Genomic DNA, 14,345 nt, shown 5'->3' on the forward strand with positions numbered 1-14,345 from the left:
TTAACCACACCTTTACACCAGGTTCATCATTAATTACAAAAATGAAGTTACTTCAATGAGGAATAAATTCCTAGGAAAAAATTATAGTTAATTAAGAGAAGAGAAATAAATTTGCCTAAATTTTTGTTATAATTTTAGGCCTATTCCCAAACATTTTTAAAAATCTGAATTTACAAATAGTTCCTTTTCTCAAAACAAAACAAAACAACAAATAGTTCCTTTTCTCTTACTACTCTTTCAGGAGAAAATATTATTAATTCTACACTTAAAATCAGAAAAAAAAAATCAATCATAATTCATTCACTAAGGCCAAGGAATCAAAGACCAAAATAGTAGACCTTTTACACACACACACACACGCCAAGGAATCAAAGACCAAAATAGTAGACCTTTTACACACACACACACACACACACACAGTAACTGGCAAGCATTATAGGCAAGTAGAATTTTACCTTCAACATAAACAATGAGAAACTCCTCAAGGTGAATGCTTAGGTGGGATTTTTATTTATTTTTTTTTAGCTTGTTTCTTTACTTTTTTTTGTTTTTGTTTTTTTACAATGAGCATGTATTTCATAATTTTAACGAATTTAAGAACTAAAAAGCACTTTCCACATACTGGAAATAAAAGTACTCCTAACCACGAACTGTATTTAAGATTTTCTCAGGAAAAAATGCGAGGGACTCCATTAGCTTAAGCCACAATAAATGGTATATAAATGAATGTGTGCAGTTATGTTCCAATAAAACTTTACAAACACAGTGTAGTAGCCTTCAGGCAGTATTCTGCCAAACCCCTGCTCTAAACAGCACTGTTTTAAAACCAATATTAGATTTCCTAAGATTGTAGACATTTAAGAGATAAACTATCTACAAACAATTGCTCCACTCTACCAAGTCTCTTCTACCTACAATGAAAAGTGCTACAAAGCACCAGATGTCAAATAGGACAGGGAAGAAAGGTCACTATGTTAACAAAACCTATTCCCTAGACAATAACTGCATTTAGATCATCCATTCAACAAACATTCGCTCAGGACACAGGGTTCCCTGGCTTCAAGGTCTAGTAAGACAACAACATATGCATACAATCAACTACTACTCAAGCCAGCTAAGTGCCACATTATGGTCGAAATAACCACTAGTATCTGAAAAATGCTTCATGGTTTAACATGTTTCCACATATACTTAATAAAGCCTCATAACAACCCTGTATAGTACATAAGTCACTTGGTATTATTCTCATTTTACATAAAACTCGTAAGTAGTCAAACTAGGATTTGTACCTCTAATACTACTGCACTACCCTTCTTCAGAGCAACTTTATGCTAGGGGTCGATGACAGAGATGGAGGCATTTGGACTGAGCCTCAAAGAATGAGCAGGATTTTGATAGGTGAGGAGACCAAAGTATTCCAAGGAAATGACATACACAGAAGTCTAGAAGCCAGGAAATACAACATGTGAAAAGCAGGCAGGGGAAATGGGGCTATAAAGATGGTTTCAAAGCATGAGGAGAGCTTTAAGTAGGTGACTTGGCATCTGTACAAGACACTAAAGGTTATGAGAAATCAGATGGTTTGGGAGAGAGAAGGGAGAAAAGAACATAAATGAAGATCTTACTCTGTGATTGGTACTTTGCAAGAGAATTACCTCATATTCAGGGATGTTAAGTTATGAGGTAGTGATGGGGCGCCTGGGTGGCTCAGTCAGTTAAGCATCTGCCTTCAGCTTGGGTCATGATCTCAGGGTCCAGGGATTGAGCCCCACATCGGGCTCCCTCTCAGGGGCGAGTCTGCTTCTCCCTCTGCCCCTCCCCCTGCTTGTTCTCTCTCTCAAATAATAAAATCTCTAAGAAAAAAAAGTTATGAGGTAGCGTTATAGGGTGATAAGACTTTCATATGTCCTCTGCAGGACTGAAAAGATGAGACTAACAGAAGGGAAGGCAGTAGGCTATCTGTAGTTTTGGCATGAGGGAAGAGAATGCAAAGCAATTCCTGTCTATGTCTCAAGTGATGGTTCTTACCCACAATACCTCACTCCCAAATTTAAACCCAGGTTTTAAATTACCTTAAATTTTCCTACATCTTATCTAAAACTTACCGAATCTTCTGGAGGTCTCTGGATTTTTCCCCAATCCACAGAAGGTCCCTTTTCTTGCAGAAATCTATGAAATAGCTTCCGAAATCCATCAAGGTCTTTTTTAGTGTGCTATGAAAATAGAAGTTCTTGTTACAACTAGCAGAATGCTTACTATTTAATAAATATAGATATATATTATACATTTAAAACACCTTTCAATGAAATTCCTATACTGTTAGGACATGAAGCAGAACAGAGACTTTTCTATATCCCCAACTTAAAAGTAAACACGAAGAAAAGCTAATAGGAACCACACTTAAATATGAGCAAATAATCCTCCAAATCTTGCACCAGTATCATGTAAACTGAACATCATTAGGTCCATGGGAATTTCAATTAGTTCTCTACATTTATTCACTAATATCTTTCTCTACCTCTTTTAATGAAAATTAATCTTTATCTGAAGAAAAATGCACAAGACACAGCTAAACTCAAAACATTAAATACAAATTTGAAAATGAAAAGGATGATCTATTGATTTATAAGCGGAAAAGTAAAAATACCTGTCTATGCTGGGAAACCTCTATGATAGCGGACAAAGTAGCATGGTTCTATTAGAACTGGCCCTCTGGAAAAAGACATGCAGCAGGCTATATGGTTGATAAACTTCTCACAATTCTAACTGAATACTGGTATCCATTTTTCTACCCAATGATATTAGAACACAGAACAAATAAAATTTTGTTCTGATTCTTTTAGACTTTAGAAACTTCCTAGAATTAAAAAAGGAAGGACCATGGTTTAACAATGGGCAAATGCTGAAAATCCTTAATTGTTAAGCAATCCGAATTTTTTTTTATTGCTCTTATATTTCGTGCTTATTTCAGGCTAGATGATCAACAGCAGCAATAGCAATTCAGTATGTAGATGGATGGAAGCAAAAAAACATTGTAGAATCCTTACCTCAAACTCATGTGATGGTGCTGTGGTAAGTATTTTTTCTAGTTCCTTCTTCACAGATAATTCTAGCTCTTGTCGAATGACTTCTTGAAACTGAGAAGCGCCATCTTGAGACATGGCTTTGCTAAGATCTTAAAAACAAAACCACCAAAAGAAAAATCAGACAGCCGTTCACACAGCTGGTAAGCTATAACTGATTTATTTCTAGTGCACCAGCAAATGAAAAGGACTCAATCCTATGGTCTCATCATCCTCTTGGATTTCAGTAGTGTCAACTAATTAGGAGTATATAACCATATGGCCTCAAATTTAGTACACCTGTATGATTTACTAGTATATCTGAAACACTAAAACACTTTTGGGAAGAAGGAGCATGTGGGGATAAAAGGATTAATCCTCACTTGTGCACATAGTTCCATGTCCACTAATGTTTCCCTCTTAGCCATCAAAGCTGCAGAAAAATGAGAACAATTGGAATAATGTTAATAAGGGTATATTTTACAGAACACTCCCTTATGGAACTACTGCCTGATAAGAGAACCGAAGGGGTTTAGCAACTTCACAGAAGCAAAAAACCCCTTCCCCTCCAGGCCAGATGAAAACATTAAGGAATTCTTTCCATTTTAGAAGGGAAGCCACTCCAATTTCACATCCCTTACTAAAGAAAAACCCGAGAGATACTGGCAATTCCCAGGTGCCTCTATGTCTCTGGCATCAAAATTTTCACTTAAAAGGACACAGAGCTGCTTCCCCCCTTCTTGTCCTCAATTTCAGCCAAGACTTTTCAGGCTTATCTGTGTCAGACAAGACTATCACGGCTTTTGGCATAGCTGGGCATCTGATAGATGGATTTCACTAAAGGTGACTCACTAAAGGTGACAGAAATGCCTGATAGATGAAAACAAAATAGAAAAATATAGAAAAAGAAAACATCCCAGGCCTACGTACCTTGGGAAAAAAATGCGAACACAGGTTTTTTTTTTTTTTTTAATTTTTATTGTTATGTTAATCACCATATATTACATCATTTGTTTTGGTGTAGTGTTCCATGATTCATTGTTTGTTCATAACACCCAGTACTCCGTGCAGAATGTGCCCTCTTTAATACCCATCACCAGGCTAACCCATCCCCCTGCCCTCCTCCCCTCTAGAACCCTCAGTTTGTTTTTCAGAGTCCATCATCTCTCCTGGTTCGTCTCCCCCTCTGACTTACTCCCCTTCATTCTTCCTCTCCTGCTATCTTCTTCTTTTTCTTTTTTCTTAAAATATGTTGCGTTATTTGTTTCAGAAGTACAGATCTGTGATTCAACAGTCTTGCACAATTCACAGCGCTCACCGTAGCGCATACCCTCCCCAATGTCTATCACCCAGCCACCCCATCCCTCCCACCCCCAACCACTCCAGTAACACTCAGTTTGTTCCTGAGATTAAGAATTCCTCATATCAGTGAGGTCATATGATACATGTCTTTCTCTGATTGACTTATTTCACTAAGCATAACACCCTCCAGTTCCATCCACGTCATTGCAAATGGCAAGATCTCATTCCTTTTGATGGCTGCATAATATTCCACTGGCGAACACAGGTTGTTTTACATGCTTATCTAGATAGTAATTATCTTGCCTATTATAAAATAAGGGATAACCAGACTATTGTTCACCTTACCCTTTTTCAATACCTAACTCAAACTTATTTTATAAATGTAGTTTTGAAGCTTACGTTCAAACATTTTGTTTGATAACTAGTCCTACAAATCTTAAAAAAAAAAGATTCTGCTAAATTAAGATTTTTATTTATTTATTTGACAGAGAGACATAGTGAGAGAGGGAACACAAGCAGGGGGAGTGGGAGAGGGAGAAGCAGGCTTCCCGTGGAGCAGGGAGCTCGATGCCGGGCTTGATCCCAAGACTCTGGGGTCATGACCTGAGCCAAAGGCAGACATTTAACTGACTGAGCCACCCAGGCGCCCCCAGAATCATATTCCAATAAAACTAAAAATACTCCCTCCCACATACCATAAATTTTTTTTTGAAAAGATTTATTTTAGAGGTGAGAGCAGGGGAAGGGTTAGATAGAGGGGGAGGGAGAGGGAGAATCTCAAGAAGATTCTGTGCTGAGCACGGAGCCCAACTTGGGGCTCAATCCCAGGACCCTGAGATCATGACCTGAGCGGAAATCCAGAGTCCCACACTTAACTGACTGAGCCACCCAGGCGCCCCCACCATAAATTCTTTTATTTGTTATCTGGGCAGAAGAAAACATTTATACTTATACAGACAGAGTTAAAGCCAACATAGTATTTTTAAGATACTTGTGAGAACAGAAATTAGTAAATTATGTAATTCTTAAAGCAATTTATTTAATGTAGACAGCTTATCCTTCTCCCAAATACCTAAAAATGTTAACAAATGAGATATTTAACATCACTCTTCAAAAACCTTTTTAAGTCCATTTTCTGTCATACTGAAATCTAAGAGGGAAAAAAGAAAAGGAAATTTGGTGAGAGCACACAATCTAATCCTAAAATAGCCATTGTCTAACTGTGTTCTTTTTATAGGCATAAACCACAACACAAATAAGTTTATGACCCCAGTAAAACTTTTAAGTGACCCAAACAGGTCCATAAATAACTTCTTTGAGCTAAGAAACACACCTCTGTGTTCCATAAACAACCTAAATGTATGTTTCCACTAGTAAGCAACTTATCATTTGTAAAAATTCGTAACAATGGATGAGCATATCTGCATAACTATGACAGGTAATTAAAACACTCCTGCAGAACATTCTAGAATTAATGTGACATCAACTACAAAGGTTCATCCCTTGGCTGACTTAATTTTAATTTAAAATTTGTCACAGTTTAAGAACCCCCCCACCCTGTATACCTGGGATATCTCTCCCACAATCTTTAAGCCAACGCCCGTATTTAAGAAATAATTTAGAAGAAAAATTTACTAAATATAAAACTTCTAAATTAAGGAACACACGAATTTTTTGATTCTGTATCACAGATGGATTAAAATGGATCAGGAACTTTATGATGATTTTTTTAAAAAGTTTTTGTTGGACTCAAAGACATCTACACACTTGCTGCCTTGTTGAAGTTAGATCTTGAAAGCCAGCATTCTCAGTCACATTCCTAAAAATTAGTGATGGGAACATTTAATTTACATTCTGGGCAAACGCCAAGATGAGATAACAAGAAATGTAACTGCAAAGTTTAAAGATAACTGTAGTAGCTGTTTGAGATTTGTCTACATGAGAACAGTAAAACAACAAAAACAAAAATCGAACAAAAAAAACCCCCAAGCTTTAGAGACTTCCTCTGCAGAACTGCCTATCATTCTACATGATTTAAGGTCAAAACACACAAAACCCATCTCACAATCCTCCCTATCAAGCCAAGCTAAGAAAGGCTGGCTGAAAGACACATTTAATGCTACATGTGGTATTTGCCAGCTGCAGGAGGTTCAACCTTAGGATATAGATTCAAAAAAAAAAAAAAACCCAGACACAGATTCAAACTCAAGTTGTAACAAATATCCCTAACCTTTATTCTTCCCATTCCTTTGATATAGTACCAAATGCAAACACAGAACAACTTGTATTCCTTCCAGCCACTCTACAGGTATGAACAGCTAATACAATAAAGAACATTATAAAGAGCCTATCACCTCTTCCACCCTATTCCACTGCTGTTTCCTTCCCTGTCCTCTGGGCAGTGCTACTATGAAGTTTTGTTTTTTAAGGACTAAAGAATAAAAAAGGGCTTTTAAGGATTAAAGCATATGCAATAACAACTTATGCTTAATCAAGAAGGGTGTCTATCTTAAACACCTGACACAGACTGTGAGGCACAGAGCTAGAAACCATTTCCCTTAGCAGTGACCTCCTTATTCATCCTGAATTTCTAATAAAGGCCTGGAATTTCTGGTAGGAAAGGAAGTACAGACCTTAAAAGCTTTCTTGGACTTACATTCTCAGGTTGCACTTCTGACAATGACAGTTGTGTTGCTAATGGAAGGTCAATTAAAGAACTCCGTGAATAATGCAAGATTACTAACCTCCCAAAATGTTTTATCCCTTCTCAGTTCCTAGCAACTGAGAATTGCTCATCCTCAACTTTGAACAGAGAGTGGATTAGGAATCAAACATTTCATTAATGGGGCGCCTGGGTGGCTTAGTCGATTAAGCAACCAACTCTTGGTTTCGGCTCAGGTCATGATCTCAGGCTCGTGAGACAGAGCCCCGTGTCCAGCTCCGCGCTGGGCATGGAGACTGCTTAGGATTCTCTACCTCTCTCTGCCGCCCCCCCCCCAAACCCCGCTTGTGTGCACACACACTCTCTCAAAAAAATAAATAAGTAAAAATGAAAAATAAAAGAACAGCTACAAATTTTTTAAAAAAAAAGACATTTCATTACCTTGGCCATAACTCAAAACATTTTTAGAGATGAAAGGGAGCATTTTATCTACCCTCAACATTTTAAAGAGGAAATTAAGGCTGAAATAGTTAAATGAGTTATCCAAGGTCACAGAACCAGCAAATGCTGGAGCTCAGAAGCAAAGCCAAATTTATCTGAATGCCATCCCACCACAGTGAGGTGGAAATACCCTGCTCATTTTTTCCTCCTAGTCTGACTCTCTTTAATCCTTGGCACAAAATCCAAAAATAACACTCCAAAAGCATTTCTATCAGAATGTCTTCTTATACCCAATGGAACAGACAGGAAACTCCCTTCCAAATGGGCTTACTAGAATTGTCCTGGTTGACTTAATTATAACTTAGTCAATTTGGGATAGAACAGGCAGTAACTTTTTTTTTTTTAGAAGTTTTTCTGCCACATCAATTTCCTAATTCTTCCTTGTTCACAAGAACTAAAATTTCAACATCATGGACTTTCCCCTATCCAGCTGGAGCCACAAAAAAAAAGAAAGAAAGGAAAACAAGGAAGAGGAAAGCAATAGAATCAAGAGGTAGGAGACAATCTAACAAGTGATGGTCTTCATTTAATTCAGGTATTTCATTTCATCAACTAAGAGGTATACATAATACCTTTCCCTGACATCCCGATAGGCACAAACAAAACAACTTCACATTCTTTTTCTTTTTTAAGATTTATTTATTTGACAGAGAGAGAGAAAGCACAAGCAGGGGAAGCAGCAGGCAGAGGGACAGGGAGAAGCAGGCTCCCCGCTGAGCGGGGAGCCTGACGCGGGGCTCGATCCCAGCACCCTGGGATCATGACCTGAGCCAAAGGCAGCCGCTTAATGACTGAGCCACCCAGGCGGCCCACAGCTGGCTTCACAATGCACAGGCCATGGAAAGACTACAGAAAGAATACCAAGAGCAACAGAGGTTAGGAGCTCTCCCCAGCCCACCTCCCCACCACCACTCATTAGATCTATCAGTCCCAACCTTCCTGTGGAAACCACATTGAGAGGAACCCAAAGTCAGAGTATTAGAGAGCTCACTTAATCTTAAACCAGGAAATGACTTGTGAGCCAAGTATGGTAGAGTCCCCACTCATCCGCAAGGGATGTGTTCCAAGACTCCCAATGGAAGGTCTGAAACCGCAGATAGTACCAAACCCCAAATATACTATTTTTTCCTATACATACATAGCTATGATAAAGTTTAATTTATAAATTAGGCATACTAAGAGATTAACAATAATAAAACAGGATAATTGTAATGTACTATATGAATGTGGTCTCAGAATATTGTACTGTATGCAGCCTTCTTGTGACTGTGAGAAGATAAAATGCCTACATGATGAGAGGAAGTGAAGTAAACGATATAGGCATTGTGACATAGCGTTAGGCTATTGCAGGCGTGCCTCGTTTTATTGCACTTTGCAGATATTGCCCCCCTTTTTTTTTTTTTTTACAAACTGAAGGTCTGTGGTAACCCTGCACTGAGCAAGTCTCTCAGCACCTTTTTTCCAATGGCATTTGCTCACTTGTGTCTCTGTGTCACATTTTATTACTCTTGCAATATTTCAAACTTTTTCATTATTGTTATCTTTGTTATGGTGATCTGTAACAGGTGATTATGACTCGCTGAAAGTGCAGATGATGGTTGCATTTTTTAGCAATAAAATATTTTTAATTAAGGTATATACATTTTTTAGACATAATGCACACTTAATAGACTACAGTACAGTATAAACATAACATTCAAATGTACCAAAAAAACTCATTTGACTCTTACTTTATTGCAATATTTGCTTTACTGCTGTGGTCCAGAACTAAACCTGAAATATCTCTTGGGTATGCCTGTATTGACCTTCTGACAGTATGTCAGGAGGAGGATCATCTGCTTCTAGACTTCAGTTGAGGGAAGTAAACGGCGGATAAGGGGGGACTACTGTAAGTTTAAAACTCTTAAGAATGTACTGGTAACTGGAAATATCCACGGATAAAGTTGAGGACATATACTGACTAGATTTATGACCAATTAAAGCTAACTATCCTCTTTTGGGTTCTCACTGCAGTCCTTAAACTCAGTTATCTGTGAATATTCCTCCTAGAAAAGCTTTTCTTCTTTGGATTCCATTACCTAATATTACTCTACATTCTTTTCCTACCTCTGTGACCGGGCCTCAATTTCTGTAACTGGCTCTTTCTTCTCCTACTCCCTGAGTTTCCCAAGATTCTATCCCCAGACCACTCTTCCCCTCAATTATGACCTTAACCAGTCTCATTATTGGTAACTCCCAAATATGTGCCTCACATCCTTATCTTTTTTTCTGAGCTCCAGACTCACATTCCCTACAGCCTTCTGGACTTTTTCTATCTGTATACTCAGGTTGGGTACCTTAAACTCAACATGTCCAAATCATCTAAACCAAATACACGTACCTCCCCGCTCCCCATGATATGAACATTCTCCTAGTCAGTGCTAGATGACCTACAAACCTCAGCACAGTTGGATTCTTCCCTTCTTTCCCCTCATATAACATCAGTCCAATACTATATACTTCAATTGCCACAACTCCATTCATTGCTTTTCATTCCCACTGCTGCTACTTTAATTTCCCTCTCATTTTCACTCTCCTGGTCATGATGACAACAGCTTTCTAACCAGTCTGCCCATATGTCACTCTAATCTGGTGGTACCAAGCAGAATGGACTGGTCTCCCTAAACTGCAACCCCAATCACATCACTTCTTTTCTTCATTGATGGGATTTGCATTTGATGAGAAACAAATACAAATTCCTTAGCCAGACCTGTCTTAAAAAACAAGTTGAAATAACTTTTTGAGTAGCCAAAGTTACTGAAAGTGCTAGAGAAGAATGCCTAAAGGTTGTAATTTCTTAGTTCATTTGTGGTATCTCAATAGTGTTTCTAAAACTTCAGTGTGCATACAAATCACCTGGAGGGTTTGGTTTGTTAAAACATAGATTCCTGGGCAAGCTCCCAGAATTCTGACTCTGGAGGTAGGGCTGGTGTGGGGGGAATATGCATTTCTAATAAGTGAATGCTACCTGTATTGCTTTGAGTAGCTCTGATATAGATTATACTCCACTTAATACATTTGTAGGAGCCATGCACATCGTTCATCTCCATACACAATGCTATTCTGTCACCTATTGTCTGCCCCAAGGCCATGTGCTTCAGAGATGGCACCAGGCCCAGATTGGTCTAAAGTCTTCCCAGAGATTGGTTTAAGCATGAAACATAATATGATTCTGACCAGTGAGCCACGGAGGGCATAGTTTGCCAAAGGACTTAGGAGAAAGGTGCTCCTCACTGAAAAAAGAGACACATGGAAAGAAACAGTATCTTTTCCACCCCTGGACATATGTACCCATCCCTCACCTCCAGTTTCTTCTGCCATTGGGGAGCTTAAGGGAAGCTAACCTAAGAATGAGAAAAACAGGCTTTAGAAAGCAGAGGAGAAGGAAGGAAAGACTGATGCAGTCTTTACACTCAATTAGCCAACTCTGGAACAGCCCACTTCTGTTTTTTAAGCCAACAGTGTTTGTACTTTTCTGTTCCATGAAATTAAAAGCATCTTAATTATTATAAAATTGTTCCAAAACACACATCTCAAGTGTCATTCAACATATTTAGAGCAGGGCAGGCAGAAATGAAGAGGAAAAAATTAGAAATTAGTGGCCCAGCATGAATTCCAAAATCATGAGAAATCATCCCAGGCTCAATACCTCAGCCCCCAAAGGCTCAAACTCTGCGATTCTGAGTAGCTTCTGCTATTTTGGGGGTCATGTTCTATGTTCTAGGTGGTAGCTTCTGAACATGCAACGAGGCCTTCCTTTCTATCACAACTCCTTTAATGTGAGGGTTTTAACCATTCCTGCCTCTATACTATATCAAACAGCCCCTAAAATTTAACTCTTTGCTTAGATGTCTGTATGCAACACTTCAAAGGTGCTAGACATGAAAAAATTTTTTCCAACACCTACCTCAGCACCTGACACAGTGCAGACACCTGATAATATGTAAATAACAGATCAAGACTTATATTTTCATATTAGTGGCTCAAGCAGCCACTAATATATATCATTCATCAGAATTCAGTTAAAACATAATATCCTCCTGGATCTCTTTCTAAACTAAGCATGGTTGCTCACATGATTCTTCTATCTCTCCTTTATAACATCATGCTTTTTAAAGTTTATTAAATGTCTTTCTTTCCCAAGTTATAATCTCTGTAGGACTGTGTCTATTTTGCCCAAGTTATATTCCCACTGCCTAACACAGAGCTTGAAACACAGCAAATATTCAAGTAATGTTTATTAAATAAATAAGAGCCTATTATGATACTGCTATGTGGTGGAAATGCATTAAGTGGGTAGAGTCCAGTCTAGTGAAGGTAGGATCTGATAAGGCCAAACAGAAAGTATTCAAGAGCCAGGAATTATGGTCATGGGGAAGCAGGTTTAAGCAAAATATGGACTGTGTCTTGAGCCCTTGGAAGTCCCCAAGGCTTCTTAAGAAGAGGCTGATCTATCAGTCAATTATCAGATATGTTGTCAAATTTCAAACTGATAGCCAACCTAGACAAAATGACCTCTAAATTAACTTAACTGTTTTTAACTGTTAGAATTTACACATAAACCAGATTTCTCATTAATAATTAAGATTAATTCTGCTCTCATACAACAGAGTAGCTCTTAAAATCTTAAGGGAAAAAAAAGTATCACTTCTGGAAAACTTTTCAGAAGAGATGTGTCAACTGGTTAAATAATACTACCTTGGATTAAAGTTTAACAGATATAAGAAGGCATGCCAAGGGGCCTAGAACACTCATTTGTTGAGAGGAAGAAAAAGAGATACAACTCATCATCATCAAGCACAAAAAATTATTTGGCAGGCTTGCCCTGTAATTTGATATATGTACATTTAGATAAAACTAGAATTCTAAGCTTGGAAAAGCTTTAAGGTCAGTGAGTCCTATTCTCTTATCTTTGAGACGAAACAGCACCCCAGAGATGCTGACTTGCTTATGGACACCATAGCAGTGCCAAGCTGGAATCCAAACCCTGGTGCCCTGCTTCTCCTTCCTGAAGGAAGGTCTCCCCCTTCTTGGTTATAGTGCTTTTACATGGTTTGTCACCTCCAGGAGTATGCCTGAATGAAAACATGCAAAAACCCAACTATGTCTACATGTGATGTTATTAGGTGAGATTAAAACTACATACCAGAATAAGCATCCTTTTACGCTCTTCACCTTTTCCCTCTATACTGTTTGTTTGCTGGGCAATGAAAAAAATCGAAGAAAGTTTTTATGCATGCTCTAAATATTTTATTACCAAGGCTAAGCATTTTATCACTGGCATAAATGAACCTAAAACAGTGCACAGAACTGTGTTATTCCATTTTCCTGCACTCTTTCGAAGTTTTAAAATTCTAGGCAGGGTTTAAACATCACATCAGCCTTCGCCAGAGCAGCAACCAGAGGAAAGCAAACTCCAAACAACTTGTCTGCAGACCTTTGTGGCCAAGGAGCAATGGAGTTATTGTTAAAGGGAATATCCCCTAGAGTAGTATTTTTTATACTTTGGTGACTATTAAACAGTGGACTAAGCACAATATGACTATTTCATGTACATGAATACACTGAATAATTCTTTTTTAAAAGATACAAGTGAAATCACAGAGAAACACGGAACTCTCTTGATTTGCATAGGAAAAATTAACAAGTATCTTGAAATGTTTTGGAAAACAAAACATTTTGTTGTTTATGTAAGTTAACTAAGACAACATAGCCAATTTCTCCTTGGTTCTCAAAAACAATCCTTAATTGTCAAAATGGTTTGGGGGCACAATCGATTTCTTTTGGCAGTAACTGAGAAAAATAAACAATGGGACTTTTGGCAGAGGCAGAAATTGAGCCCTAAACAATTATTTTGCAATGAACTAAAAGAGACGTCTGCATCACCAATAACTGGGAAACAGCTTTCAAATGGAGTATTATCCTTTCTCACACTTAAGCCCTATCAAACACATAAAGTTTAATTTTCTTTTGATAGCTTGGCAAGCCAACTTTCAAAGAATTTAAAAGTTATTAATAGAAAAATGCATGCCTGGTAGAAGAATTTTAGAAGCCTAAGACATATGGCTTCAATTAATTGTCATTGTGCCTGGAACAATCTATCAAGTTACCCAAGATGAAGACGTCCACAATGCAAACACTATTATGCCAAGTTCAAAATATGATAGTTTAGAAAAGAAAACATAAGCTGTGTCAAAAGGACACAAGTCTTTAGAAAAAGTCAAGCTTCTAAAGAGATTCCAAGCAATCAAAATGATGGTAAAGTGAATCATACTTCCTCATTCACCAAGTCCCAAACCTTCAGAGGATCTCTCCCAAATTTTATTCTAATAATGCTGGGATTTTTCTCCATTGGCATAAATTCTGGATATCAAGAGAAATCCCATTATGGAAACTTAGTAGAGTCAACTCTTAATTATTCATTTTTTTACAGATAATCCAGAGCTAGTTTGACTTTCAAATATTAACTTTTCAATAATGGATGTATCCGACTTTCTGAGAACTCCTAGTACCCGCACTTACACATAAAAGTACCAAATACGATTTGGTGGAAAATAGAAAACACAGTACATTATTCTTTTACCTAGAACATTTTTGTTATTAGGACAACTAATGTTCCTTACACAAATTAAGTATCCCACTATTTTAAAGTTACAATTCATAATTACAATTTTCTATGAAAAAAAATAACATACACAGAGAAAGGTCTCTGTGTAGCAGTATCACAAGAAAACACCTACTGTTCAAACATTTTAGAGTAATTTCCTCGTAAAGTTATT

At 37.7% G+C, this 14,345-nt stretch overlaps 1 protein-coding gene across 2 annotated transcripts in view; it reads right to left on the reverse strand.

The window, feature by feature from the left end:
• The window catches only part of UGP2 (UDP-glucose pyrophosphorylase 2), a 70,545-nt gene that overhangs the window by 50,595 nt on the left and 5,605 nt on the right, over positions 1-14,345 (reverse strand). For both annotated transcript variants that reach the window (XM_027622695.1, XM_027622696.1), the window contains exons 2-3: positions 3,048-3,175; positions 2,106-2,213 (exon numbers count right to left, since the gene is read on the reverse strand). In XM_027622695.1, the coding sequence (XP_027478496.1) occupies positions 2,106-2,213; positions 3,048-3,175 (236 nt within the window). The remainder of the gene's footprint in view (positions 1-2,105; positions 2,214-3,047; positions 3,176-14,345) is intronic.

This window comes from Zalophus californianus, chromosome 8, assembly GCF_009762305.2.
Source record: "Zalophus californianus isolate mZalCal1 chromosome 8, mZalCal1.pri.v2, whole genome shotgun sequence".
Classification (NCBI taxonomy): Eukaryota; Metazoa; Chordata; class Mammalia; order Carnivora; family Otariidae; genus Zalophus; species Zalophus californianus.